General features: G+C 52.8%; 7 protein-coding genes across 7 annotated transcripts; 3 read left to right on the top strand and 4 right to left on the bottom strand.

Moving 5' to 3' along the window:
* Positions 1-1,350: 1,350 nt before the first annotated feature.
* Positions 1,351-3,034, bottom strand: PG997_005075 (uncharacterized protein; the record flags this gene model as incomplete). The annotated part of the gene is made up of 2 exons (XM_066809390.1): positions 1,351-2,098; positions 2,214-3,034. The coding sequence occupies 2 exons, from the start codon at positions 3,032-3,034 to the stop codon at positions 1,351-1,353; spliced, it is 1,569 nt and encodes a 522-aa protein (XP_066673008.1).
* Positions 3,035-7,781: 4,747 nt separating this feature from the next.
* Positions 7,782-10,474, bottom strand: PG997_005074 (uncharacterized protein; the record flags this gene model as incomplete). The annotated part of the gene is made up of 4 exons (XM_066809389.1): positions 7,782-8,466; positions 8,518-9,408; positions 9,465-9,737; positions 9,804-10,474. The coding sequence occupies 4 exons, from the start codon at positions 10,472-10,474 to the stop codon at positions 7,782-7,784; spliced, it is 2,520 nt and encodes an 839-aa protein (XP_066673007.1).
* Positions 10,475-14,858: 4,384 nt separating this feature from the next.
* PG997_005073 (uncharacterized protein) lies at positions 14,859-15,113 on the top strand (the record flags this gene model as incomplete). Its single annotated transcript, XM_066809388.1, has 1 exon — positions 14,859-15,113. The coding sequence occupies one exon, from the start codon at positions 14,859-14,861 to the stop codon at positions 15,111-15,113; it is 255 nt and encodes an 84-aa protein (XP_066673006.1).
* A 1,697-nt stretch (positions 15,114-16,810) lies between these two features.
* PG997_005072 (EMP24 component of the COPII-coated vesicle) lies at positions 16,811-17,578 on the bottom strand (the record flags this gene model as incomplete). Its single annotated transcript, XM_066809387.1, has 3 exons — positions 16,811-17,016; positions 17,078-17,285; positions 17,381-17,578. The coding sequence occupies 3 exons, from the start codon at positions 17,576-17,578 to the stop codon at positions 16,811-16,813; spliced, it is 612 nt and encodes a 203-aa protein (XP_066673005.1).
* A 2,039-nt stretch (positions 17,579-19,617) lies between these two features.
* PG997_005071 (ADP-ribosylation factor GTPase of the ras superfamily) lies at positions 19,618-20,519 on the top strand. The gene is made up of 4 exons (XM_066809386.1): positions 19,618-19,845; positions 19,940-20,184; positions 20,251-20,316; positions 20,371-20,519. Exons 1-4 carry the CDS (start codon positions 19,698-19,700, stop codon positions 20,461-20,463), a joined length of 552 nt encoding a protein of 183 aa, XP_066673004.1. The 5' UTR covers positions 19,618-19,697; the 3' UTR covers positions 20,464-20,519.
* An 855-nt stretch (positions 20,520-21,374) lies between these two features.
* PG997_005070 (glycine cleavage system t protein) lies at positions 21,375-22,814 on the top strand (the record flags this gene model as incomplete). The annotated part of the gene is made up of 1 exon (XM_066809385.1): positions 21,375-22,814. The coding sequence occupies one exon, from the start codon at positions 21,375-21,377 to the stop codon at positions 22,812-22,814; it is 1,440 nt and encodes a 479-aa protein (XP_066673003.1).
* Positions 22,815-23,877: 1,063 nt separating this feature from the next.
* On the bottom strand, positions 23,878-26,487 carry PG997_005069 (uncharacterized protein; the record flags this gene model as incomplete). Its single annotated transcript, XM_066809384.1, is given in 4 exon segments — positions 23,878-23,949; positions 24,015-25,979; positions 26,075-26,335; positions 26,353-26,487. 4 exon segments carry the CDS (start codon positions 26,485-26,487, stop codon positions 23,878-23,880), a joined length of 2,433 nt encoding a protein of 810 aa, XP_066673002.1.
* Positions 26,488-27,139: the final 652 nt, after the last annotated feature.

Genomic DNA, 27,139 nt, shown 5'->3' with positions numbered 1-27,139 from the left:
CTATTTGTTGACCGGCGGTGGCTTGGTTTCGAAAAGCCTATCCACTCACCATCTTCAGGTCAAGACAAGGCAAGACACGCCATGCGTATCATGGTCATGATGCATACGCCCATCTGCCTTTTCTCCAACCCTACCCCTTCTCCCCCCTTCTCTCTCTCTTTGGTCCAGATCGTCAAGGCAATCATGCAGTACAGATGGTGGTGGCGCAGCGGCCAGAAGCGGTTCTGTAAATTAAGTGGACAACAAGAAAGGCGAGGTAGGGCTGAGCGTACTACTATACAGCACGTATGCATCTGCTAACTAATTGGGCTCCAGAAGGGGGGCTGCACAGAGAGAGAGAAGGGGGCTGGGGGCAATTTGGCGTTTTTTTGCTTCTTCACATGGGTGGCGCGATTTAACGATCTTCTGGCGCGAGGATATATGCCAGACTGCCACATTGCCGCCGATCTCTTTCCTCTCCTTGCGTTGCTTTTCGTGTACGCATACGATAATATGTGTACCTGATTACCTACTTGCCTATCCTTCTACTCCTGCATAGATCCAAGTAAGCCCACACACACTGCCACGAGGCTCATCCACCACGGCTAATCCAAATCTGTATCCAGTCCCGGTAAGGAATCCCGAGCTACGTGGAGAAAGGCAAGGAACGAAACGAACCCAAAGGGCCGGTCAGCCCGCATGATGCACACCCGCTAGGATTGGATCCTCTCCACTGTCTGCCCTATTCAAAACGAAAATCGCCTGTCGGGCTGGATGATTCGTTGCTGCCTGACCTATAGAAATCGTACGATGCGTAGTAACACCAAGCCCACGATGGGGGCATGGATGGGAAGCCGTGAGGTTCAAGATGTTGCAGATCGGGCTTTACAGCGAGATGACGAGGATCCACCTGGTTGAACCCCTTGGATAGTGCTGAGCAGCTCTCGGAAGGATGTTTAGTGCTTGTGAGATGCATAGACCGTGTCTTCGTGGAAACAGTGTATTGGCAAGTCAAAGTAGCAGCGCCAACACCAAGGATACTGAGCAGCCCGAAAAAGGGGGCATATTGTATGAAATCGTGAACTTCATTTCATGACCGTGTTTATATATCCAGGATCTACGTAATCATGATACGTATTACTCCCAGCACAACAGAACGCCCACAACGGTGTGTGATATCATATGTACCAAGGTAGAATACACTGTCTCAAAAGGTATCTCAAAATCCCTAGATACCCGCCCGTCCCGAAACAGGATATGCGCCAAGAAAAGAAGGTGAAGAAAAGGGGTTCGCACATCATCCACTGAAGTCCATAGTATGAAAACGTAAAGAGTAGACACGAGCATCATGCCATGTCTAATAGTCGTCGACTACCTCACCCTCCGCATCCTCGTCCTCATCGTCATACTGTCGGGCAGCGCGAGGGGCCTTGCTGTTCTTCTCCGGCTTAAGGGGTTGTTCAGGATCCAGCTCCCGTTCCTGTCCGGGACGATGATGGCGACGTCGGGGCGCGACGCCCATGCAACCAGCGTTGGGTGGTTCTCGCCGTTGAAGACGATGCGCTGCTCTATGCCGCTAGCCGCCTTCTCGAGGTGCTTCGCCAGGTGTTCCATATGCTCGTCCCAGGCGCTGGCCCCGTTGAACACATGCGCGCACCCGGCGGCTGGGCAGGTCATGTACTCGGGCAAGCTGCAGCGGGGCTTGTGGGCTTCTTTCTGAAAGCACTGGACGGAATCTTCCCATTCCGGTACTGTGTTCTTCTGCTTGAGCTGCTTCTTGATGTTCAGGGGCACATGCATGCGTCGGACGTGCTGGGTATAGAGGTCTTTCCGGTTGAAGATGGCGCCGTTGGGCAGGTTGGGCGCGTGAGGAGAGCGAATCGAGGACGACGAGGAGTTGGAGACTTTCGTGCACGTTCCTTGGCTGCAGAGCCAGTAGAATAGCAACAAATGTTGCGAGGCGACATGCCGCTTCCACTCATTCTTGGCGGCGAAGGTTGAGTGGCACCCCGCAAAAGCAAAGAGGCAGGTGAAGGGCCTCGTATGCTGTTTCTTGATGTGATTCTGAAGTCCAGTCTCGTCCTTGAAGGTAACGTCGTGGCATTCGGAACAAGGATAACTGGACAACGACCCTGAAATCGCTGATTTGTCTGCCAATTTGTTCTTGTTGCCCAATGTGCGAGGCTCGGCCTTAATCCTCTTTAGCTGCTGAGTTGGCTGGCCTGCGTTGCTACGCTTCCGACCCCGGGGGGCTGCGCTTCGCATTTGAGCCCCGCCTCTGGTAGGTCTTCGGCTTGTAGTCCTCGTCATCTTCGTCATCCTGGATGGGCTGAAGGACTGGCTCATTTTCATCCATGCTTGTGTTGTCGTCGTCTTCAGGCTCAGGGGGCGGGTAGTTGTTTGGGATGCAAATTTCTTCCTTGACGTGGGGAGTCATCGCCGTAGGACTGGTTTGCCGCATGAAATGGATGGGTTCGTGGTGGCCCATCGGGTCCATCTCGAAGCTGCTTCCCATGCTCGACATAGTATAGCTCCGGAGGGGTAATTCGGTTGTCTTCTCCTCGTGGAATCCTTGGAAGACCTCGTCGTCAAGAGAGTTGACATCGCCCAGCTTGACTCCGTCTGACATGCCAGTCATTTCCACCATTTGCGATGGCGACTGTGCGCTCCATGGGTCATAATGGTTTTGGAAAGGGTAAGCTGCCTCGTCAGGTGGTGTTGAAGGTATATGGTCACTGCTTCCAGAGCTCAAATCGCTGCTGCTTGCCGAGTGCTCTGAGGGGGTTTCCTGACGGGCATGCATAGGAGCTGGTAGAGAGGGTATTGGGGTAGTCATTCCATCAGACTGGCGGCCAGTGTAGGCAGGAGCCGTGAAGTACTGCGTGCTGTTTGGGGCCATTAGGGCGCGCGGGAAACTGTAGGGATACCATTGAGTTGGCTCAAGGGCTGCAAGGTTTGAATATTTCAGACCCGGGTCTATCATCTCACCCACCAAGTGGTCGGCTGAGGGATAGACCGCCTGTGTGTTGGAGAACGAGAACGTGTCGTACGCCATCTCGTGGTACTTGATCCAAGTTAAGCAGATCAGAGTGTCGTTTCTTTATCCGGAGTCAGAGGCAGCTGTTACTCTGCGGTAGCGAGGGTTGGCGATCAAGGCAATGGAAAGTGACCATATATGAGACCGTTATGTGCGTCTTCGCATATCGCAGTTGGGATTCAACCGAAAGCTTGGTATAACATATAAGTGGCCCCACAGGCCAACAGAGAAGTCTTCGAAGGTGGGAAGGGAAAGAATAGTTATAGGCATCAAGGAGGCGAAGCTTTGTTTGGATGGAATCATCTTGCATTGACAAAGATATTGACATGGGGATAAACTTATCTTAATAAAGACATTAACATCATGGGGGTCTTCGAATCTGACCTCCCCTGGATAGTCCTCGGCTTCGCCCACCCTCTCTCTCTCTTCCTCCTCCCATCGAGGCCTTCGACTCCACGCGGAGCCGCAAACTTGTACATCGGTACCGCGCTTAGAGAGGTCGCTCTCTTTGATTGGACGTCACAGTACCGTTGTTTCGAGCCAACGAAGCGGCTGACGGAGCAACTAAAAGAGATCTTCAGCAGTGTGTAAGTACCACAGCCCCTGTCAAGTCCTCCCCCAAAAAAGAAAAGAAAGAAAGCTGTAAGTCGGTGATCTAGTACAGAAAGAGTATACACCATGGCCCCCATACAACTGTTCGGTGTTGGGTAGTACGTACCGGTGCACGCTTTCTACCAGCTGCTTACACTGGAACAGCCGTAGTGGTAGCTTCCGATTTGTTTGTGGTCCGCGAACCACCCACCCATTTGGACCCCAAATTCTTTCGTTCTTTTCTTCTCGCCTTCATTTTGTCGTTTCTTTTCCGGGTCGAAGGGAGAGTAAGGATCTGACATACGGAGAAGCATGACCCTTCAGAATCCAATTCGGACGCTATACTGCAGATGGTCAGTCTTGCGGTCAATCCCCCATAGATGTAGGATGCTGATGTGGAGTGAACGTGATATGGGAAAAGGCGTAATAGTTCCCAATCCATGGGTGTATGAAATAGCTGGTGTCCGGGAAGGGGAGGAGGCTCAACAAGGTGCTGGTAAGTACGTATCGTAGTATCGTCGGTAACTACCCAGTCCTCATGAATCCCACTCCGGTCGAAACGAGAGGACCATCGTGCAGCAGCATAGCGAGGAACAAGGGTGAAAAAAACGGGGCGTCTGCCCTGCCAGGCCGAGATGAGCGCCCAGAATATGCCTCGGTTCTCGACTCTAGGACTTAGCTCTATCTTGGCAGCCAAGCTGGGCAAGAACAACGTCCGATCTCCAATCGAACCGGGTGGTAGGTTTTTCTTCTGGTGTTGCGACGTTGCTGCCCCCCCTTTTCAACCTTACCATGTCGAAGAGGACGCCCAGCTGTGGTGGTATTGTATGTGAAAGTCAGTACTAATAGAATTCGAGCATTCATGTTCGGGCCAATCACCTGTGCCGGCATGGGTAGGGCAGGAGGCAGGAGGGGCCGCGGGCAACGGCCCCCCATGTTTTCCTTTTTCCCCATGGTACTTTCTGATGACCCTAGGTAGTCCTCGGAATCACATCTTACCCGTTACCTACTACCCAACCGGATTATTGGATCAAATCTCAATCGCTTTCTCGTAAGGCGTCGCGTCAGCAACCCAGGACGTTTGCTAGATGGAAAGACGTAACGTCGTAGCTCGTAGCATGGAGCAATCGATCGAAACGGCCCCCAACGTAAAGGCCAATGTGGAGTTTCCTCTTGTCCTGAACTGCTTCTATCCAGCCCCCCGGTTAACAAATGGGAACCCTGGGCGCCCAGGATTTGATAGAGCTGAGCTGAATCGCATGCTTGCAGATAGATAGCTAGATGAAGAAATGTGTGCCGTGAGGCGCCAAAAATGCACAAAATGCATTGCCCTAATTGGGAAGGGCGGCGGGCAGTACATGCATACCTACTCGAGGTACAATACCGACCTGCTGGTATTGATCTCCATAGGATCGAGGGTAGAGATACCTCTCGCCCAACCCCCAGTACCGGTTGCGGCTCTTGCTTCTCTGCCCCCGTTCCCTTTGGGCAGATGAAGGTAAGACCTGGAGCTGTTGGTGACGCATCTGACGGCCGATTAACCATTGGGTGAGCATCAGCTTTTCATCAGTGGCTTTCCTTTTTGTCCATCCGCTCCACCATCCATCCGGCTTGGAGCGAGAATATGTAAGCGTAGCGTATCATTCCATGTGGACGAAGTGCAGGTAAAAGTGGGAGGATTGATGCCTTATACTCAGGTAGGTAGCATTTTATCTAGGTCTAGGTAATTAATCAGGGTGCGCGGAGCAGGGGTTCATTCGGTTGGGGGGTGGAAGAAGGAATGCATGTGTGAGATGTTACGAAAGCGCTAATCCAGCCTGTGATTTGAAGGCGTCCTAAGGCGGTCGCGGGACCTGGAGGGACCTGGAGGGACCTGGAGGGGCCTGGGGGTTCTGCTGGGGGGCCTGGAGGCTTGGGGGCCTCTCTGGGATGGTGGATGGGCGGCCGATTATGTCGTACGAGGGTGATAATTGGGTTCTCAGACTGGAGCAGAAAGGTTTTGTTTGCTTGCCTTTCCGTCCTAATTTCTGACATGCAGTGTATATTTCGGGCTTGGAAGCTGGCACGGCTTGGGACAGGTCAAGCAGGTGCAGGTGCAGTCTGAAGTTGGCAGGCCCACCTTCCCGTTCCAACTGGACTTGACGTCTCCAACTCCCGCTTGTCACTTGTCCAACAGGCAGGGACGATCATCTTGGTTCACCGAAGTATGTGTCCATCAATCAATCTCGTGTGCTGTGATGACTTCATGTATGATGGGCTTGCTTGATTGATTAGTTAATTCGAGCCGAGTAGTATACTGGAATGAGTAAGACGATCATTGAAGCAATTGATTTATATTCCCTACCTCCAGATGTGTGCGACCTTGGCCGCCGACCTCTCTCAATCCAGGCCCACCCCCTTTACAACACAGGCACAAGTGTGAAGACCATCCACTATCTCTCGTTAATATGGAAGTGTAGTTGTTGCCTTACTTTTTTCTTTTTTCTTTTCTCACTGCTTATGCACCCACTGCCTTTCACTCATGCATTGTTCTTTCCAGGCTATGCTGTCTCTCCAACTGCGAATTTACATAACTGCGTTACGTTATCTACCCGCTCCAGATGTTTCGCTGCAGTGATGTGTTATGCATAAGCCTTCCAACTTCGTTGCCTGCCGCGGACGGACGACATGCAGGCGCCACCGCAGATAGGCAGATAGATACTTTAGGTATAGTATACTTGCTACAACCATGTCTACTATCGGGTCAAATCAAGTGCAATCGACTTCAATCCAATATCCGTCTAATGTAAATAATGTGCTGGCCCTCTCGATATCACGACTAGCGAACTCAGCCCCCCCCTGAATGGTGAAATGCCGCCATTGTCCACCTTCATCACCACCATCTCGTGTGTGCGGCAGGGCAGAGCCGAGGTGTCTGTCCTTGACCGAAACATCTCGAGCAAATCGTAGCATGATCTAGCAAGGGCAAGGGCAAGGACAAGGACAAGGACAAGGACAAGGAATCGGTAATGTTGCTTTCGGCATCATCGACAGCGTTGCTCTCGGGCATCATCGCCATAAGTATGTATCGTCAAACTCGGTGTCTTGGCATCATCTTTGCCGTTACAATCGCTACCGCTGTGCCTCTCCATCTCCAAACATGTTCACTGCAGTAAGCAAGACCCATGAACCCGAAATCTGCTTTCTCCGGTGATCGTCGCGCATCCTTATCGGTCCTGTTGCAACGAAAAATCTCATCAAGGAGATTTTTCTTTTCTCCCCTTTCATTCTAGAAGAAACACAGCAAGCGAGTTGGAGGCAAAGCATTGCCCAGCCCGACCGTCCAACTGCAGCTTTCCGCAGGGGCACTGAGCCACCTTGAGAAGTAGGTAGGTGGTGGTGTGCCCACCACCCACCTCTGCTTCTATGACAACGGGACGTCGGGTGGATGGGTGAGTTTGTTTTTTTCCCTTCCCTGGCCCTTCCAAGGGCTCAAATCAAGATCCAAAAACGCACCTAAGGTAAGACCTACATGCTCAGCTATGCTTGTGGCACAGCCTCCCCAGAACTCGAGCACAACAATAACAAAAAAAGCCTTATGCATACAGTTCCGTCATGGCACTTCTAGAAAGCCATGTAGAAGATCCCGACAATCTTGATTCCGTGACGAAAAGAAAAACCTTCCTTCTCGGCAACTCGGTCACCCATCAAGCCATCAGCCACCTCGGCCGTAGGGACTGATGGCAGCTATCGATCAACCCCCAAATTTAGACCCCAATGGGGTTTTGTGATAGTTCTATGATGTAGTTACTCAACATTCGAAGAAGCTAGTACAGCTGCTAGTGTTTCTATTTTCATACACGTGATAGACGCCTAGCCATGATACTAGTTAGAAATCGGAACTCGTCTCCTGAATCCATGGTGAACGATGAAAGAGAAGAAATGGAACGTAACACCGCGACGCCAGCTAACCCCAACCAAACCCCAATATCAATTCCAATCCCTGTAATTATGTATCCATCTGGGTATCCAAAACATTCGTTTCGCTCATTCACAGTTGCTGCAAAGCCGATGCTGACATGTACTACTGACACACTGGGGGCTCATCTGTCTACTGTTCCCTTCGCCGCATTGGCACTGTACACCGCTGTCAGTCGATCTCTCGGTGATGATAAAAATAGTCACATCTTAGGACTTACACATCGCATGACAACCCCCACGAGCGTGGAGGGAGGAGCTTTGGCCCGCTTTCCTTGATGAACGGCGACATCTTCGTCATCGCGCTTTCGCTTTTTGGGGCCCGCAAGGTGGCTATGCTGCTCCTTGGGGGTTCCTTCCTTGCTGGACGCGATGGTGCAAATAGGGGTACTGGCTGCGATCGGGGCGCCGAGTCACCGTCCTCTGAATCGGAGCTCAGAGCTTCCACTGGCGGTGCGTCTGGGTCGACGTCCTTCCAATCGTCAATCTGCTTCTTAGGTAACCCTTCGCGCCCGGAGAAGTGGTCATCGATATGATTGAAGCGTTCAGTAAAGGCCCCCAGTCCTTTTCGCTCAATCTCGATGATTCGCTCGCAGAAACCGCACCAGAACCTTGCCTCGCAGTTTCGACCTACGCGACAATGCTCGAGCTTCATCTCAAGCTCTTCTCCCTGGAGGCTATGGTTCTTTGACAGATGCTCCTTGAAAGTCTCACGTCGATGGCTCAGCTTGCCGCAAACTTCGGCAGACCTGCCATTATTTCGCTGCATGTCACATCTCCACGCTTCATGGAGGAAGTGTTGGCTATTCTCATGCCTCTTCCAGTCATTCTTGCTCCCAAATCTCTTGGAGCAATTCTGAAATGTGCAGCCATAAGGTTTTGAGTGGCGCTTCAAGTGTTTTCTATAAACTGTCAGCGAATCGAAGGGGCTGCTCAAGAAACAGACAACTTACTTCAATTCACACGGGCGCTGAAACTTCTTATCGCATCCTGTCTCGGTGCAAGCGTGGTAGTTCTCAGGCTTCCCACCCTGTGAGATATCTTCCGGTCTTGTCTCGACGACGGGAGAGCTTTCTTTTTTGAACCCAAGTTGCTCAAAGATGCCGTGCATTTGGAGTGCCTCGACCAGCTTCCTACGTTTTTCTGGGTCTTTCAGCTCTAGTTGTAGCGATGATATGTCCGATACTGAAATGACTGGTGGTTCCTGTGCAGTCGATATATCTACTCCCTGCTTCTCACGCTCACTCTTAGACTTGGGGTTCATGCTCCCATCGTAGGTTGAGACTTTTGCTTCTGCCTCGGGAGATTGAGGTTCGTCTCCTTCGTGTGACGTAGAGCTCAGAGAGGTCTCTGTGCCGGTAGCACTAGAAACGCTTGAGCTGTTTGGAGGCCGTTGTTCTTGTCTAAGATCCTCCGGTGAGATGAATTGCGAATTGCTTTGCTCAAACTCTGGTCGCTCAGGGTCATTTTGTATCGATGGTCGCAACGATTGGCTTAGTTTGGTCTGGATGGGCCCAATTGCCTGTAGAGGATCCGACATGCCGAGTTGCTCATCCTCAGACGCCGGCTCTACCATTTCATTCGATGCACCAGTCCCACCGGTCATATGACCCAGCGCCATGTTTGTGTCATCCAACTGGGACCGGGAATAGTCTGCTTGAGCGGACTCGTTGTGGTGCAGGCCGTCCTCTGTACTATGGTTCTCGTCATGGGACCAGTATTGTGGCTGCCCCGTCTCTAGACTTGGGCTGATTTCAAAGTCATCGTAGCCTCCAGACTGTTCAGGTACGACTGCAAGATCTGACAGCATGTCCTGGGTCTGAGGAGGGGGATGGACTTGTGGCCTATCATGGTTTTAGTCAATATAATAGAAACCATGACATGTCCGCAATGAACGTACTGGTATATGCTTCCCTCCAAGTCTTCGTCCTTGACTTTTTCAATTCGATGGACACGTTTGAGGTGGGCTCGAAAGTTGTCTGCTCTAGGCCAGATCTTGTCCTTGTTTTTGCAAGGGCCATGAGGGCATTGAAAGCGACTGCCAACAGGACTTTCTTCAGGGTGCACACTCCTCTTGTGCCGATCAAGATCGTTTGGTGTACTGAACCCTTCGGTTCGACCGCAACCAGGCACGTTACAGGTGAAAGGCTTGGTATGTCTTTGCCTGTGTTTTCTAAAGGGCATGTTAGTCGACCTATTTGGAGTCGACGCAGGGGTATCTTTGCTTGGCCTCGCTTACTTGAGCTCCGAATTGGTCTTGACCGCCTTCTTGCAAGTCTCGCATATAATCCCCTTGCCTTCAAAGTGGCGGGCTTGCTGTTGAAGAGGTTGTTGTGGCGGCATTACCCAGTCTCCCGGTGACGTGTTTTTGGTCATATACTCCATCCCATGTCCATACGAGGAGGGGAAATGGAATTCGGAGAGGTGCCCAGCCAAACTCTGTGTCTCTGTGTTCCGATCCATAGGTTCATCATAGAGGGATGTGGCTGTCACGCTCTGTTTAGCAGCGTGGCTCCCATAGCCCGAGTCAGAGGGCGCCATGCCTGGCGGAGTAGTCTCGCATTCCGACGGCACATATCTCTCGCGGTACTGTCCGGGGAATCCCATAGGGTGTCCCTGCAGGTTCATGGTATGGATGCGAGACGGACTACGGTCATCATCCTCCGGAAGGGCGAGGTCTTTCGGGATCCACGGGCCATCGTTGGTCGTGTACCAATGCGCCAGGGCATTCTGGGCGGGCATGTTCCGAGGATGGGCAAAGGCGCCGAGCAGGTCCGGGCTGCTGGTATTATACGAGGAGGTCAGGAGGCTCATCTCAACTTCGGACAAACTCCTCGGATGGCTAGTCCGGGGGAACATCTGTGTATCCACGGGCCCCGCAGAGCCGCTTATGCCGGGGGCGGGGCCCATGCCGGGACGGTCATCCATATCAGACGAGGTTTGCTGGTGCCTAAGATCCGATGGATTTCCGGAGCAGAGACTAGCTGTATAGTGCGGACCAGCTGGGTGACCCGGGATCTGTTGCAGCCTGGTAATACGGCAGTGCTTCCTAGTCAGGTGATGACACGGTCGGCTAAGTTCAAGGTCAATGAGTAGATAGAGTGGCTGCGCGACTGCAATTTGCAAGGGCGTTCAAAGGCAAATCCGCGAGGCGCTCTATGGCGGGCTAAGCGTGTTAGTTTGGGGCTGGATCTGCCTTATTCGTATCGCCGCCCGTCTCTTCTACTGGGTGTGGCCAAGAGGGGAAAAAGAGGATGGATGGGCAGAGAGGTAGGTAGACAGGTAGGTAATTGACACTATGAGGCTAACTGACATTTCAATGAAGTAAGCAGCTTCGGATCTTCAGACTTGCTGGCTGTTTGCTTGCCGCGACGAGGACAAACACACGTGTAAATCGAATTTTGATTCAATATCATAGAGATTGGGATTGATTGATTGAACTCATGCAGTCAGCATATGTGCAGTTGATTGAATGGCACTGTCGAGGCTCGTCTCGTTGGAAAACGCAATTGCGCAATTGCGAGAATTGAGGTCCAGGTCGGATCCGATTAGGCAGACGAGGAAGAGCGGCACTAGGTTAGGCTTAGGTAGGTAGGCACACTGCAACTCTCGGAGGGCAAACAGAGACAAGAGGCGGGCAAGACAGGATGGACGATGGACCATCAATCAATTGCTTCGCACCCACCCCAATAATAACCAATGATGGGACGGAAATCAAGAAAAACGTCAAATCAGAGTCCTTCAAACGGACATGACGTGGCAGGGTGAGATTTGATGCTTTTTGAGAGAATGGCTATTGTTCGCTGTGCTGTCGATTCCGGTCTGTCTCTCGCCGTCTCAACCGCACCGCAACGGGGCGCAGTCGCAAAGTCAGTAAGGCAACCAGCATGAAGAAAAAGTGAGGCAGAGGAGATTTGGTTGCCTTATTTCGTGGCGTCTTGTGTGCCCATCCCCGTCCACGCCCATAGTCATTTGATGGCAAGTCGGACAAGAGCAGAGCCAATCAACGACGGCTCATTCTGCTCCCAAGCCCCCGAGACTACATGACATGTATGCTGCATCTCATCAATTCCTATCTTCTGCTCTGAAGTTCCGAAGGCCCAATGAGGCCCATTTACACATGCAATGGGCCTCATCTTCAAACCGGCCTCAGTGAGGGCACATCTGCCGCTTGTTTCGCCTGGCCTATTTGGCAACTGATTTGTTATCATCGAGATCCGGGTTGCGGCTCATCGCGACCATGTGAAAAAAAGAAAGGGGAAAGGAAAAGAGGCGACAGCCCTGTCGAATTAGCCTGTGTGCCTCAAACGTGCCTCAAGTGCCTCTCCAATCTGTTGCCGCAGCGCACCGATTCACCTACATGGGTCAAGCACCGCGACACATTCGCAACTGTACTTGTAAGTCTTGGAACATTTATTGAGGTCGAATCTCTCCAATCCATACAAGCAAGCAAACACTCGACGTCTGGTAGAACCAGTGATACCTTTCCACGACCTACCTATTCGTAGCACGCCGGCGCCGCCGAATTGTGTCCCCGATCGTTCTCTGGCTTCACTTGCCACGTGGGGGGCCTTGGCGGTTGAGATCCGTAGATGCACTCATTAACCCTACAATGTCCCGTCCACCACTCCGCACAGTCTATGTTCTCATATTACAGGTATGACCTGTATCCTGTGCGCAAGAGAGACAGATTGTACAATGGCTCGTTCAATCACCTTGAACGACAAGTTTGTCAGGCTACTGTCGTGCTGCTTCCGATCCGTTCTGTATACATCCATCCAGCTTGCGCTTAAAGTTGTCTCTCTCGGCTTCACTTGACAGCAGCGGCAACACGGATGTGTGTGCTCGTGCTACAGATTAAGTAATCCAAAAATACTCTTGACTGCTTCATCAAAAACGCACTCTATATTGAACTTTCATCATTTCCTCTTTGATCGAGATTGATGACGAACCTCTCTATCTGTCACATAACTCGCAATGTGCGTTTATCTACGCCATATCTGACGAGTAATTTGCCAAGAAATTACCAATGAGCCTGCAGGCGTGCGAGTGCCGGATAGTACGAACGATTCTCTGCTGCTACTGTGTTTTTATGTGTGTGTGTCCCTTGTTGATTGCTACTTCAGATGTCTAATCGAACATGTAGTGAGGTACACTGTGAATTTCCTCTCGCCTTCACAGAGCCCACGCAACGGGCGGCATCGTCAACAGTCCGTGCTACGCCGCTCTAAAAGCCCATGTTATAGACATATGCTCTCTAGTAGACATTAGGTACATAGAAATTCCATAATTTGCTCTCTAGCTCAGGACCTCTTGGTCAGCCGCATGGTTACTTATACTCAACGCCCACGAGTGTCGCATCGTGTTCCTGGTCGGGGCAGACTGAGATCTCACGTTTCTTGCCGGCCGCAACAGCAATGCACAACGTCAGTCACACTGTTTAATAGACGACCACTACATGGATAATTGTCAAGATTGAGCGTTCCGGGTGGTCCGCTGTCTGCGATTACCCCTGACTCCGGCAACCTGCCTCTGTCAGTCCTTCCTGGATACTGCGGCTGCAAGAGCAAATAAACCAGATTGTCAAGGCAAGCTGCATACAGGAGTTTTCACAGGACCCTGTCAGGGATTTATATGTAGCATTTAAACACCAAACACAACGGGCGCGTCATAAGCTGGGGAGATATGGGCATTAGATGTGATACAAATTCACCGGTGCCTGGCTGGCAACTGCACTGTAACTATCAAGTTTGGTAGCCCTCTCGGTGTGACATCATGAAGTATATAGCTGGGTATTGATTCTGAAGCCCGGATGCTCGCTCCCTCTTCATGCAAGCGTCGTCCAGGGATCGTCAATAGTTTCAGTTCGCTCATGCATGTTTGTCTCTGTCCAGACCCGGTCCGCGCCGCTGTAATTAGCTGATTGCTCCGTTTCTTCATCACCTCCCTGGTCTTTTCGGCTGCATATGCGCCGCCCAGCTCATTCATGCTGGTGAAGATTCCAGCAGACCCTACCTGGTACTCGGGTCCAGGGCAGGCTCTTCCCCGGTTGAAGTCTGTCCGGGTTGCAGCAAAGGGTTTGAGCCGAGTATGCCGCCATGTTGCTCGGATCTCGATACTGGTCTCGTTCATCGGCGTAATCGTTTCTGATATCATATTTGGATCGAAGGTGATCGAGATATCCTTGAACAATGCCATGCTTCGAAATATGTGCACTTTCATTACTTGAGCTTCCGAAAAGTCATTCCCCCATGCTCCTGTGAAGGTCTACCTGGATGTGACAATTTGCATATATAAGTAGTAGAGAAAGCCAGTCACTCATAGAAGAGGCCATTTAGGTCCTACTTCCCCCTCTCATTTTGGCGAACACCTGTAGGGTCAGACCGTACATAGATCCTAGTTCAGCTAGAAGGAGGAGCCTCTGGCCGCGCCATATCCTCCGGAAACAATATACAGACCCCCACTGCCCCCATTTGCATGTCTCGGCCTCCTTCGGGCGTTCGGCGAAGCAGAAAACCTCTCGCTCCCTTGTAGGTATGTGACTTATCATCCTGCAGTAGATTCCATCTTCAGATGTGGCTACAGAGCGGTTATTATCAATGGAGGGCTATTGGACGAGAAACCCCCCATGTTGTAGCAAGACGTAGATGATCTACCATCTCTTGCATCCGGGGTTAGGAGAGCAAGCAAGCACAAGAGAGAGACCCTTGGTATTGCGTTAAGAAAGGCCTACCGGCCGGTTCTAGCCCTGCTTGCTGGTGGTGAGGCTAGCAGCGGGCCTCGCTGTATTGGTAGTGACTTGCATTGTTGTCATCACCCGGAAGGTAAGTCCAGTCGCCGCTGGATGGGCATAAGCATGGGCTTGCATCTATCTTCCTTGCACTTCCTCCCACCTGCCAGGATATCTCTGTACGCGTCTCCGGATCAGGAAGGGACACATCAGACGTAGCAATCAACAATCTTGTGGAAGACGATTGCAAAGATCGAAGTATTTAAACCGCTGCCGGATTCTTCAGTGTCTTCCAAGGCTCTTTGAGGTGACAGTCTTCATGTTATTACAGCTAATCCGCCATCATAGTACACACAAGCAAGCTATCGAGAACACACTTGCATACATACACCATTCATCAATACAGGTGCTGTCGAGACTGGCCTACTGTCTTCACCTGTTCCCTCTATCTACTCACGCTTTCTTCTACCAAAACCGTATCCTCCTTGCTTGGAGCACGACACTAATCGTCTACATCACGCTCGCACTTCGCAAAGACAAAGAGACAAGAGCAAACGAAGAAAGATGTGCGACTACGAAGAGTTCCTCTTTGACTGCGAGCACTCCGTCGTCCGCCTGAAGTCGTACTGCCACTTCGCTCGCAACGACCCGAACCACGAGTGCTTGGGCGTCAAGGTTTTGCGCAACTCGTGGCGGCAGCACGGCCAGCTCTGCGACGGTTGCGCCTCGGCCATCGCCAGCAGCCGGGGGTATGGGCAGCAGCAGCACCACCACCAGAACCCCTATGGCTACGCGACCCAGCATAGGCGATGTCATTAGGTTAGGAGTCTTTTCCCCAGACCCAATCCATGATCCTCGGGACCGGCCCGGCCCCCCTTTTGAGGGGGGCAGAGCGGGGGAAGCAAGACTCTCAAGATGGCTTCATGGAAAAGAGTGGGTTACCCGTTTCAGGATGAGGTGCGTAGCCGTCACTGGGCTGAGAGCATGAAGGGTTTCCTCATGTCCCTAGTTCACCGGTGACGGTAGCTCGTCGCCCTTCACCGTCCTCAACCGGGCGTTGGGAAAAGGGGGGACCGTCACATTCGGGGGTTTGGACAGGTTCCACTGCGGTTGTTGACCAACACCAAAAAAAAAGTTGTTGAGGATTTTTCTAAATGCGTCGGCGTTGCAGGCTTTTGATTTTCTGTTCTGTTTTCGGAAGATTTCCCCGGCGGACTTCCATGCGTGTGTCGTGCATCGGTGGTGGTTCGTTGGTCCACGTCGTTCAGGAGAAAGAAAAGGGGGGAGCGGTGAGACCGACCAATCGGTTGAGCACCCATTCGTCAATCTTGAAGGAGAAAAAGTCTTTTACTATCGGATTGTTTGCCTGGCGTTTTGGCTTTTCTGCAATTGAAGAATCACAGCGTCTGATTGATGATGACGTGGTTGTACGAAGCGAGTTAGCATCAAGTAGTATAAGATAAATCTGCTTGAAGACAATCGCGCTATGTATTGAAGCAAGCGAATAATGCCTTCTATATATATCAAGCCATCTGGCTTGTTCTACATGGCACAACACTTCGTGCATGCCAGAACCTATCGCAGCATGACAAAGGTTTAGATAGAGTCTCTGGGTTGTCATTACTGGTATATATGCCAGTATCCGGTCCCAAGAGTTTGATATTCCTTGGGTCACACTTTAGCAGGACCTGAGTTCACTCAGTCGAGAATTCAGAAACTTTCTGATGTTGAGAGCATATAAGACCCTTATACCAGCCCGAAATCAATTAGGCTAGGAGTCGAAGGGGCTTTATGGAACTAGATAAGGCGGCTCATTCCACCGGGGTGGTTTGCCAACGGGTAATCAGTATTAGTATCTGGACTTGGAGTCTGCGAAGCTAACTACTATGCATTAGTGAAAATTATATTGCCAATGGCGTTACAACACCACTGCACGATCCCATTAACCCCCTTGTGTGTCCTCACGAGTGTTTGACCTAGCAAGCCGCGGGAATTCTGCGACCATGCGCTGTCCAAAGAGCATCGTCGAAAGTTGCCCAGGCAGCGGTGAAGATCTTAAGACTTCCCCGGGCGATAGGGCTGTTCGGTTACTCGCACATGGATGAAGTCTCACAATACGTACATATCACAAGCGCATCACTCGGAAGTGGAACGAAGGAGCCTCCGTCTACTTTTGAAGACCCCCTGTGTGTAGACGAGTTTGAAAGTTGTAGGGAATGTTTTGTTTCGGGTATGAGTAAAACCAGCAGGAAATGGTAGGCCATCATGGACAATTTTCCCCACACAAGATCATGAGACTGAGTCGACCCTAATCGACCGCAAATCGCTGGTATACATATGCAGCCAACGCGGATGGATGCCAAACAACGTGGGAAGTTGCCCGACGTGCATCCGAACGCCATTCTTCTGATTGGGAGTACAAAATACAGTGTTGTTCATGCCTCGTGTGACCACTTTTCCAGATCCCTGACCTGACGCCAAAAATATTCTCCGAATAGTCGCAACCTCATTCCCCTTTATACCACGCGCTTGACCTCGAAGAATCTTCGGAGCCACCAGACCTGGAAGACGGACTCGCCAATGACAACACCAATGACAAACAGGTTCCACCACTTGACTCTGCTGTTGGTGCTCTCGGCCGTGTTGCGGTGGGTTCGCTCTCGCAGGACGATATATGACTGCTCATCCTTGACGGAGTTCAGGAGATCAGAGAGTTTGCGGACTGGGTCAACCGTTAGTATTGTGCGTAGGACATACGCCCCATTATCCCGGAAACAGCATACCTTCGTTCTCAAGAGGATCCTTCTCGGCCTCGTGCTCAGAGACGTATACTATACCGTGGACGTTGAAGGAGACCTCCTTGGTGTTGGCGCCCCAGTGCTCGTTGCCGAAGCAGTAGAGATACTTGCCATCGTGCTTGGCATCGAAAGAGTAGTCTCCGTTAGAGACGTCCTTCTGGAAGGTCTCGTACTGGCCCGAGGGGTTCGAGATCTGCAGAGAAGAAACAAAACAGGGCTGCCTGTTAGCCATCGTAACCATATTTGCGCCCCCCGTAAGACCTGGCCGGAAGCAAAGAGCAGACGTACCCAGAAGTCGATGTCCAAGTTCCCAGCGCTGCCGAACTCGCGATCGCCGACCTGGAAGGTGACGGTCATCTTGTCGTCCCGGTGGAGCTCCTCGTGGAAGCATTCGCGGCCATGGGCAGGGAGCTGAATGTTGTGGCCTAGCACAGCTGGGAAGAAGCTGGCGGACAGCAGCAAAGCTGCGGCGGAGAGGATTTGCATTGCTGTTGCCTAAGCTAGCCCAGCGACCGTAGATTAGTAGGAAATTAAAAGCGAAACAAACAGGCGAAAAGGTGCAGCCTAATCGTCGGTCGTCGTCGTCGAGGTCGTTCCTTCGTATGCACACGCAGCTGTGGCTCACAAGCTCGAAATGTTGGAGTTGACACTTTGCCAAACAAGGGTTGCATTGGGTGTTTGAGGCTCGAGGCGGCTTAGCGCGTTTTCGAGGGATTAGTGGAGTTTAGTTTACGTGCTGTTTCGCCCAAGGGCCACTGTACAGCGTGGCTGCTACTGGGAGCTGGGCATGCTTTCTGTGGCGGACGGGCCTCCAGCGTTCAGCGTCAAGCGGCCTCCCCTCGTGCTCCAAAACTAGCCCCTGGTTTTCCCTACGCAAGCTCGACTAGCGCTGCCTTTATCAACAGGCTGCTGCAAATCCGATGTAGCAGCAGACTGGATCTCTCCTGGGCTCGTGGAATTGATCTGCCAAGTTCCGGTCTGGTCTCGTCATCTACACCCACTCTGGCCTCCACCTTTCATTATCCGTAGTTCGAAAGGGTCAGGTAGAGATGCTATCTACATGTGATGTGATATGGCTAACAGATATGGATTGGGACTTGTTGCGAGCACTACCAAATCGTGTTCGGCATTCAATGCTGGGTACATGCAGTTTAAAGTAGGTATGGTTTAGGCTGGTAGGCTTGGGGGATTGCGCGAACGCCGTCTCGCATCTGGGGTTTCAAAGGCACGTAATTGCATGCTACCTGATTGATGTGCAATGGATGGACGGATGGATGTAGATGCATTCTCTGATGCAATCGAAGCTTCAAGTGCCTGTCAGTCGTTCAACTGCGAGTGTACGCACTTACTGGCTGACGGACTGGGACTCGTAATAATAATAAACCTGGAATAGGCAGTAGTATTTTAAGGAGATGGAACATGTTTAGCAGCATCCACAATTCCGCAGCAGCAGCAGCCAATCGCCGCCGTACAGTTCCAGGTGGCCTTTTCTCGCGGCCTCCCACCGGCTCCCACTGGCCCCCCAATCCCAATTGCCATTGCCTTGCCAGCCAGCCCGCCCAAGGAGCCAAGGACCCAAAGACCCAAAGGACCCAAGGAGAGAGAGACTAGACGAGAGAGGGAGAGAGAACCTGAACACTTTTTTTGTGTGTGTTTCCTCGCTCGGCCCACTGCCACTTTAACTCAACCTTAAACAATCCACTCAGAGTCCAGCCGCCTCTCTTACTTTCCCACCCGGCATTCTTGATCTGTCTTCACCGACAACAACCCAACTTGCCCCCCTTTACGACGACACGACCCTCTCCATCTCATCGTATCGCAGCATCGCAATAGACCTCTTCTCTTCATTCGGAGCAGGTCTCGTTGCCATATCGACTCGAGAAATACTGTAAGTGCCATTTGCCTCGCCCTCCGCCGCCTTTTGCCCGCCTCGATCGCATGCTGTGCCATGCTGTTTCCACGCGCTGTGCTTCAGCAGGCCAGTCCAGTGGACTAGGACACCAGACACGAAAAAAGCTGGCATATCGCAACCTGCGCGTGCCCATCCCGAACCAGTCTGCACAACCCTCGATGGCGACCAACTCAAACACCAAGACGGTTCACATCAGCCTTGGAATTGCCTCTGCCTTCTGTCCATCGTCTACATCCCAACTCGCTGGCCCACCCCGCACACGCACACCCCTCTGACTGGTCTCCCTCTAAACCTGTCGTTCCTGAACCTGGGGTCCCCCTAATAGTGGCAGCCTGGGAACAGACTCGACCAGAGGAGGCACCTTGGAATCATAGCGCCCGCGTCGCAGAAAATTGTCCATCTGTCCTCACTTCCGCATCCAGCACTTCCCCAACCTCGAGATTATATTTATCACTGCACAAATCCCCCTTCCATTCTGCCCCATTCCAGCTTGTCCGTCGGAAACAATTGCTTGGCCTGTCGCAGAACCTACGCTCTCCCCCTCCATCTACTTTCATCATACCTCATCCCAAACAAAGGCGGCTGGACATTGGCCTTTTGTTCTAACTCGTTCTCTTAGACAGAACGCTCCCATCGAGCTTAATTAACATCCACATAGACTTGTATCGCATTTCGCTACCGAACACCGCCAACATGGGTCTCAACATTTCAAAGCTGTTCGACAAGCTCTGGGGAAAGAAGGAGATGAGAATTCTGATGGTTGGTCTTGATGCTGCCGGAAAGACCACCATTCTCTACAAGCTCAAGCTCGGCGAGATCGTCACGACCATCCCCACCATTGGTATGCCGCTCCCAGAATCCGCGCGGCGCCTCTTCTCCCAACGTCGCCGATGCCTTCCCCGTTATATGCGCTAATTTTGTTTCGCGACATCCAGGCTTCAACGTCGAGACCGTCGAGTACAAGAACATCCAGTTCACCGTGTGGGATGTCGGTGGTCAGGACAAGATCCGACCTCTGTGGAGACATTACTTCCAGAACACCCAGGGTATCATCTTCGTCGTCGATAGCAACGATCGTGACCGTATCGTCGAGGCTCGTGAAGAGCTGCAGCGCATGCTGAACGAGGATGAGCTCCGCGACGCCATTCTCCTGGTGTTCGCCAACAAGCAGGATTTGCCCGTATGTTGCGCACTTGATTTCCCATAGCTACTACATGTGCAGTTGAGCTAACCAACCAAATCACAGAACGCCATGAACGCTGCCGAGATCACAGATAAGCTTGGCCTCCACAGCCTGAGACAGCGCGCCTGGGTATGTTCCCCCCCTGAAGATACTGTTACATGTAAATGCTAATGTGATGTACAGTACATCCAATCCACCTGCGCCACGTCGGGTGATGGTCTCTACGAGGGTCTCGAGTGGTTGGCCACTACCCTCCGCAAGGCCGGACACCAGTAGAGTTGGGGTAGTAGAAGACAAGCTTGGTATGGGTATGGCTCATGTTTCGCGGGCCCAACTCCGCCTCCCTCGATAATTTCACGGTCGGTTGCATCTAAGCACTAAGTCGTTTCTCCGCCGCCTTGGGTGCAATCGACGCAGTCCATCAATGACGCATTTCTCCCTCTTTTCCCGGAAAAGCCCATCCATCCTCTGGTGATTATTCTGGTAACGCTCTCCTGGTCTATCATGAATTGCGGAAGTATGATTTTCGGAAGAATGAGGAAAGGGGCGTACCGGGATGGCTTATGTACGAATTGATATTATGGGAAGCACAAAATGAGAAGACGGCTTTTCTGCCTTTTTTGCGATACCCTGACTGGCTGACTGACTGACTCGATGACGGCCTGTGACCAAAATTTGACCACCCCTACTGCGTTGTACGTTGTACGTTGCCTGCCAACATTGAACCTACCTACTGATTTTAGGGGTTCACCTCGAATTGAGTTTCTGCGATCTCAGCATACTTATGCATAAACGAGGATTTCCCTTGCTCTCTGGCTTGGTGTATCTATTCTCTCTCTCCCTCCCTGGTATCAATCCCTGGTGCAGGCTGAACTCGCACGATTCAAGGTTCATTGTTTTCCTGCCTCAGCTTTACGTATGTATTTTACGGCTGAGTATCCACGTTACTTGCCAATCGCTTTATCACTGACCAATCGGTCGACAGGTCCGCTATCGGCATCCATCGGCTCGCCGGTTACTGCCGTCAGTTTGTACTACCGGACTTTGGTAGCATAGCATAGCAGCACCCCGCCAACAATTATTATTATTCTTGGGGAGCTTCCTTCAATTCCTTCACTATTGTTTTCGGTCGTTGCAGGAAGTTGCAATTCGTTCTCTCTCAGTCACATTCGGATCAATTGGCCAAGATGAAGCTGGTACGAGCTCTGCAACGAGGCCGGAAGGCCGTCCCCAGCCTCCAATCGCAGCCAGCCCGCTCAATTGCCCTGTTATCGCGGCCCCTCTCTGCCGCCGCCGCTACATCGCCGGGTTCAGCAGTCGCACCACAGCAACACTCACCACGGATTGCCCTCACATCGTCGTCGTCCAGAGCCAGTCGGCGACATGGCTCCTCCCTCGCCGCCGACGAGCCCCTCAAGCAGACGCCGCTGTACGACCTGCACCTGGCGCACGGCGCCAAGATGGTGCCCTTTGGCGGCTTCCAGATGCCGGTGCAGTACTCGTCCCTGTCGGTCTCGGCCTCGCACCACTTCACGCGCTCGCACGCCTCGCTGTTCGACGTCGGCCACATGGTGCAGCACCGGTTCTCGGGCCCCGGCGCCGCGGCCTTCCTCGAGCGCATCACGCCCGCCTCGCTCGGCCCCTTGCCCGTCCGCAGCAGCACCCTGAGCACGCTGCTCTGGCCCGGCACGGGCGGCATCGTCGACGATACCATTATCACCAAGCTCGCCGACGACGCGTTCTACGTGGTCACCAACGCCGCCTGCCGCGACAAGGACCTCAAGTACCTCGGCGAGCAGCTGGCCGAGTGGAAGAAGAATAACAACAACAGCAACGAGAACGCCAAGCTCGAACACGAGGTGCTCGACGGCTGGGGCCTCGTCGCCCTGCAGGGTCCCCTGTCCGAGGAGATCCTGAGCGCCATCCTCGTGGCGCCCGAGGAGTCCAAGCTGCGCGAGCTCTACTTCGGCCAGTGCCGGCCCGTCATGGTCAAGACGCGCGGCGGCGCGCTGTCGCAGCCCATCCTGGTCTCGCGCGGCGGCTACACGGGCGAGGACGGGTTCGAGATCTCGATCCCGCCGGCCGACACGGTCGCGGTGACGGAGGCGCTGCTCGAGGCGGCGGGGCCCGAGAAGCTCCAGTTTGCGGGCCTGGGCGCGCGCGACAGTCTGCGTCTCGAGGCGGGTATGTGTTTGTATGGCCACGATCTTGACGATACCACGACGCCCGTCGAGGGCGCCCTGTCCTGGGTCATTGGCAAAGACCGCCGGGACCCAAAGTCCGCCAACCCCTTCCACGGCGCCGAAGTGATCCTGCCCCAGCTGACGCCCAAGAGCAAAGGCGGCGCCGGCGTCTCGCGCCGCCGCATCGGCCTCGTGGTCGAGGGCGCCCCGGCCCGCGAGGGCGCCGAGATCGTCGGCCCCGACGGCCAGAAGATCGGCGTCGTCACCAGCGGCTGCCCGAGCCCCACGCTCGGCAAGAACATCGCCATGGGCTACGTCGCCGACGGCTCCCACAAGGCCGGCACCGAGCTCGAGGTCCTCGTGCGCGGCCGCAAGCGCAAGGCCGTCGTCACCAAGATGCCGTTTGTGCCGAGCAAATACTGGAAGGGGACTGCGCCTGCTTAAACTTGTGTATCTATGGATATATCTGAAAGGGAAAGAGGCAGAGGAGGGGGCGCCTAGAGACGCAAATCCACCATTGATTAACCCCGAAGGCAGCAAGGTAGAGGGTACAATATATGAAATACAAATACAGGGTGGATGAGATTGTTGTTGCTATTGGGAATCAGCATTGTTCTGGTCGGTTGGGGCGGGTGGGCTAAGGAGTTCAACCTTGAAGGCGTTCATTTTTACAGCAAGTCATAACGTACATATACATTAGGCATATGGTCGTTTATTGATCCCTCAACGGGCAATATCACGATTTTTTCGATCGACTCCCGCCGTCTTTCTTTACGAATTCGTGCCACACTTACTCCACGTGAAGTTATCCCGAGCACATTGAAACGCGAGATATGTGGCCATCATCTATCAGAGAAAACGAGGAACGAAATGGCAAAAACTCAAGTCTTGCATCCCATTCATGTCTGCCACGCAATATCGAGGTATATTACATCCGTACTCTCATTACTCAGGTGGTCTGCCAACCAACTATCCCTCATTAACACGACGTAGATATTTTTATACATACACACAAACGCATACCATATCATCATTCAACACCTCGCAAGGGATCACAGAAAATATCACATAGTGAGGACATCTCAAGTGTAGGCAAGATCTGAAGATATGCAACCCTCCTATTTTGCTTGCTATCGAACCAGCTTTCATCAAACATCCCAGCCCCCAAACGCCATCGTCATCATCAGGTATGCATACATGCACGCCTCATGTGAGGAATATGCGAAACACCGCCATACCCGATGATGCCTTCTTCCCTCTTCCCTTCCTCCTTGTGAGATGAAAGGTGAAGTAACCACTACTACTGTGTTATATACGGCCCTTTCCCCCTATCTAGGAAAGCAGCAAGAGATCATCACATCATAATCTTCTTCGTCAGAAAGCGACCCCAGTCGCTTCGTTTTTTGGAATAAAAAAGCCGCTTCGCTCCGCACGCACACACGCGCGCGACCCAGCCATTATACAACAAGCACGGCAACAATATACACAACAACTATTTTAACCCATATTAAGCGTTAGGATTCGACTCGGGGAACTCGGTACCCTCAACCACGACCGCCTCGACCGGCAGCTCGACATCCTTGATAGGGTGGAGCAGCATGGGGGCAGGCACATGCGACCCTCGCCGCCACGCATATCGCCGACGGTAGCACCGTTCTTGCTCTTGTCCTCGGTCAGTTCGAACTCCTCGCCGCCGTCATTGTTGACCTTGAGGCCGAGCCAGCGCCGGTACAGGTTGGGCGCGAAGCCGGAGTCATAGAACCACGTGATACCACGGAGGTTGTGCTCGCGCTGGCCGAAGACCGAGGTGCGCGCACCACCCGTCGCCGAGTTCTTGCCGTTGTTGAGCGTGCTCGCCAGGACGGCCGTAGGCCACTCGCGGTCCACGTACAGCGGGTGCGGGACGAACACGCCCTTGTAGCCGTGCTGCAGCGCCACGGTGCCGGGCCACATCTCGGGGAAGGCGAAGTGCTTTTTAAAGGCTGTCTCGCGGTGCATAGTCATAAGTAGTTTCCGCGAGAGACGGGAAGCCGTGATGATCTGTGCGCGTCGTGGGGGCCTCTCCTTGTAACCGGTGATGTCGTCTGCCAGGAGCCAAGTGGTACCTTCGGGGTCGAACAGAGGGTTGAAAGTGATGTAGTCAGCCTCCTCGCCAACACCCCAGACATACTTGTCTCTCTCCATCGAGGTCGGCGGCTGAGGATCGTTGTCGGGCTCAAACCAATCTTCGGGATCGTTCGAACGCAACGGTCCCCACACCAGGCTGTTTTGTTGAGCTGGCTGCTTTCCCTTGCCCTTCTTGTTACCAAGTACGCCCTCCCACATGTTGTTGGGGTCAGTGGTTCCCATCTCGGCCTGTACACGTGCCATCTGCTTGAAGTCTTCCCAGGTTCCGTGGACGGAGGGAACGTAGTAACGGCCATTGCGTTCCCACAGCCCCTTTCTGGGTTGCTCCTTCGACCAATTCTCGACCTTGGTGAAGAAATCATAGTAGTGACCGGTATATCTGATGTCCATCTCCCATTGCCAGAAGTAGTCGTACTCGGGATGTTGGTCGGCGAAGTATTGCAAAGCCATGGATAGACCACGATAGACTCCGTGAACGGGCAAGTCGGGTCCGCGAGTGAAGAGATCGTGGATTCCTTGATACAGAGACAGCATTTGCGTCTCACTCCAGAGCGTAGCAAGACCCTGGAACTCTTGAGGAATAGCATCCTTGATCCTTTGCTCATAAGTTGCAGCGTCGGCCCAGACAGGGTACTTTGCCTCGTTCTTCACCTGAACAAGTAGATGCACATCATAACGGCCGCCGGAGGCCAAAGAGACTTCGGTGATAAGGGAGCGCATGTACATGATGTCTTCCTCGCGCCAGTTATACTCGTCCCAGCAGCGCACAACAACAGCCGTACGAGAGATCTTGTTGGAGGCGTTCTCCTTTTTCTTCGCATCGCCGGCTGGCTTATCCAGGGTAGGCTTGTCCTCAGCTGAAGCCAACTCGGGGCTGGCATCTCGCGTAGCAAGCGTCGAATTAACCTTCGCAGCAATATCCGGAAGCTCGGTAACACCATCCATAATATGGAAGCCATGCGGCCTAGAAATTCTCTTGGGCACAGGGCTGTATCTGGGGGCATTGGCTTGGTAGCAGCGTTTCTGAGCATCAGCCCAGTCCACGTTGCGCCAGTCGACTTTAGGGGTCTTCTCCCAGGTCATGTCCATGCCTTCCTTTTCACCGTTTTCGCCCACGCCGAGACCACCAGTTCGTTGCGAGTAGCCCATTCCGTAGGGGGAATAACGACCGTAGCGTTCGTAGCAGATGTCCTCGCTAAAGTTCAACAAGTCGTAGGAACCAAGCACGGCTTCCGGGAATCCATTCGGTCTTCCGTCCAGGTATCGAATAGCAGGTACGCGCATCTTCTTCTCCTTGTCCAAGAAACACTCGTTGATCTCCTCGGGCTTCATGTTGAAAATGCTCTTGGGGTGTTTTTCGAACTCCTTACTCGAAGGTAGGTCCCTGGAGGCCAAATCCGGCCCCTTTCCTTGTGACTCCTCCGCGTTGGGGTCCGAGTAGGTGAAGTTGACAAATGCCAACTTGTCAATCGGCGGTTCGTCCTGGGGGGGGGGTATTCGGGCTCGTTCTTTTGGAAGGATACCATGTTCCTCACACCACCATAGTACCTCGTCAGAAAGGGGTATTTCTCCCATACCGGCGGCGGCGGCGGTCGTTTCGAGATCAGGCCGCTCGTTAACCTCCGGTTGTCGTTCTGGCTTGCGCGGATGAGGCTGAACATGAAAAGGAGTATGGTCGACACCAAGCCGAAGCACATGTACCGCACCACCTTGTTCGGTAACCGGTAGCCCATGGTCCTGCCTGGCCGCCGCGGCAGGGAAAAGTTCGTTTCGCCATTATGGGCGTTTGGGAGGAGGGCAGGGAGGTCGAAGTCGAAGTGACCCTCGAATTGCCGGTGCTGGGAGAATTAGTGACGGAGTAGCCCTCTTCGTAGTCGGATTCATCTGTCCAGTCGTTGGAATCGCGCTCTTTGGAGTTGAGGTTCTCGTAGACTGGAAGTTTTGATTTTACGTCGCGCGAGCGCAACGGGTTTAGGGAGAGACCTCCCATGGGGCGTGTCTGGGACAGAGAGGGACTGAGAGCGGCGGGTGTGATGATCCAATTACACTTTAGGATCGTTCCTATGTGTATGCGTACTATGTTAGTTTTCAACCGCCCTACACGTCACGCCCGGGTGATTGCAGCCATTGCAGGCCAGGGAAAGTATTGCGTCGCATACCTGTGTATTAAAAAGCTCTCTGCCTTTGGAGAAAAAAAAAGTCAAGATCCAAAGCTCTTAGTTGTAATCGCGACAATCATGCCCGTCGGGTCGATCAACAGCGAACAACAAACAATTAGGGCCGTTGGAAGTATATTCGCGAACTAGAGCGCAGATGGAAGACGGGATGGCAGGGGGCAGAAAGGTTACTGCAGAACCGTCCGAAGATTGAGACCAATCTTATTAGACAAACTGGCCCGGTTTGTCGATGTCTCGAGTCGTTGAGTTGCAGTCCACAAATAAAAGAGGCCCTTGTCCGACAGGCGGCACGTCACTTATTGACGACTGCTGTTTCACAATTGGGCGGTTGAGCGAGTAGTTGATGCGACGCGACCGGACGCTGTTCTTCCTCGGTCTTCGTCTTTCGAGTCACGAAGTCGGTGCCGATGCGTCTTCCCGTTGAACCAGTTTCAGACCGATCGCAAAGAATGGACACGAACTGAA

The sequence above is a fragment of the Apiospora hydei genome (assembly GCF_038363865.1).
Source record: "Apiospora hydei strain CBS 114990 chromosome Unknown utg000004l_segment0_segment0, whole genome shotgun sequence".
NCBI classification, from domain to species: Eukaryota; Fungi; Ascomycota; class Sordariomycetes; order Amphisphaeriales; family Apiosporaceae; genus Apiospora; species Apiospora hydei.
Note: the sequence above shows the minus strand (reverse complement) of the source record. Positions and strands in the feature narration are given on the sequence as shown.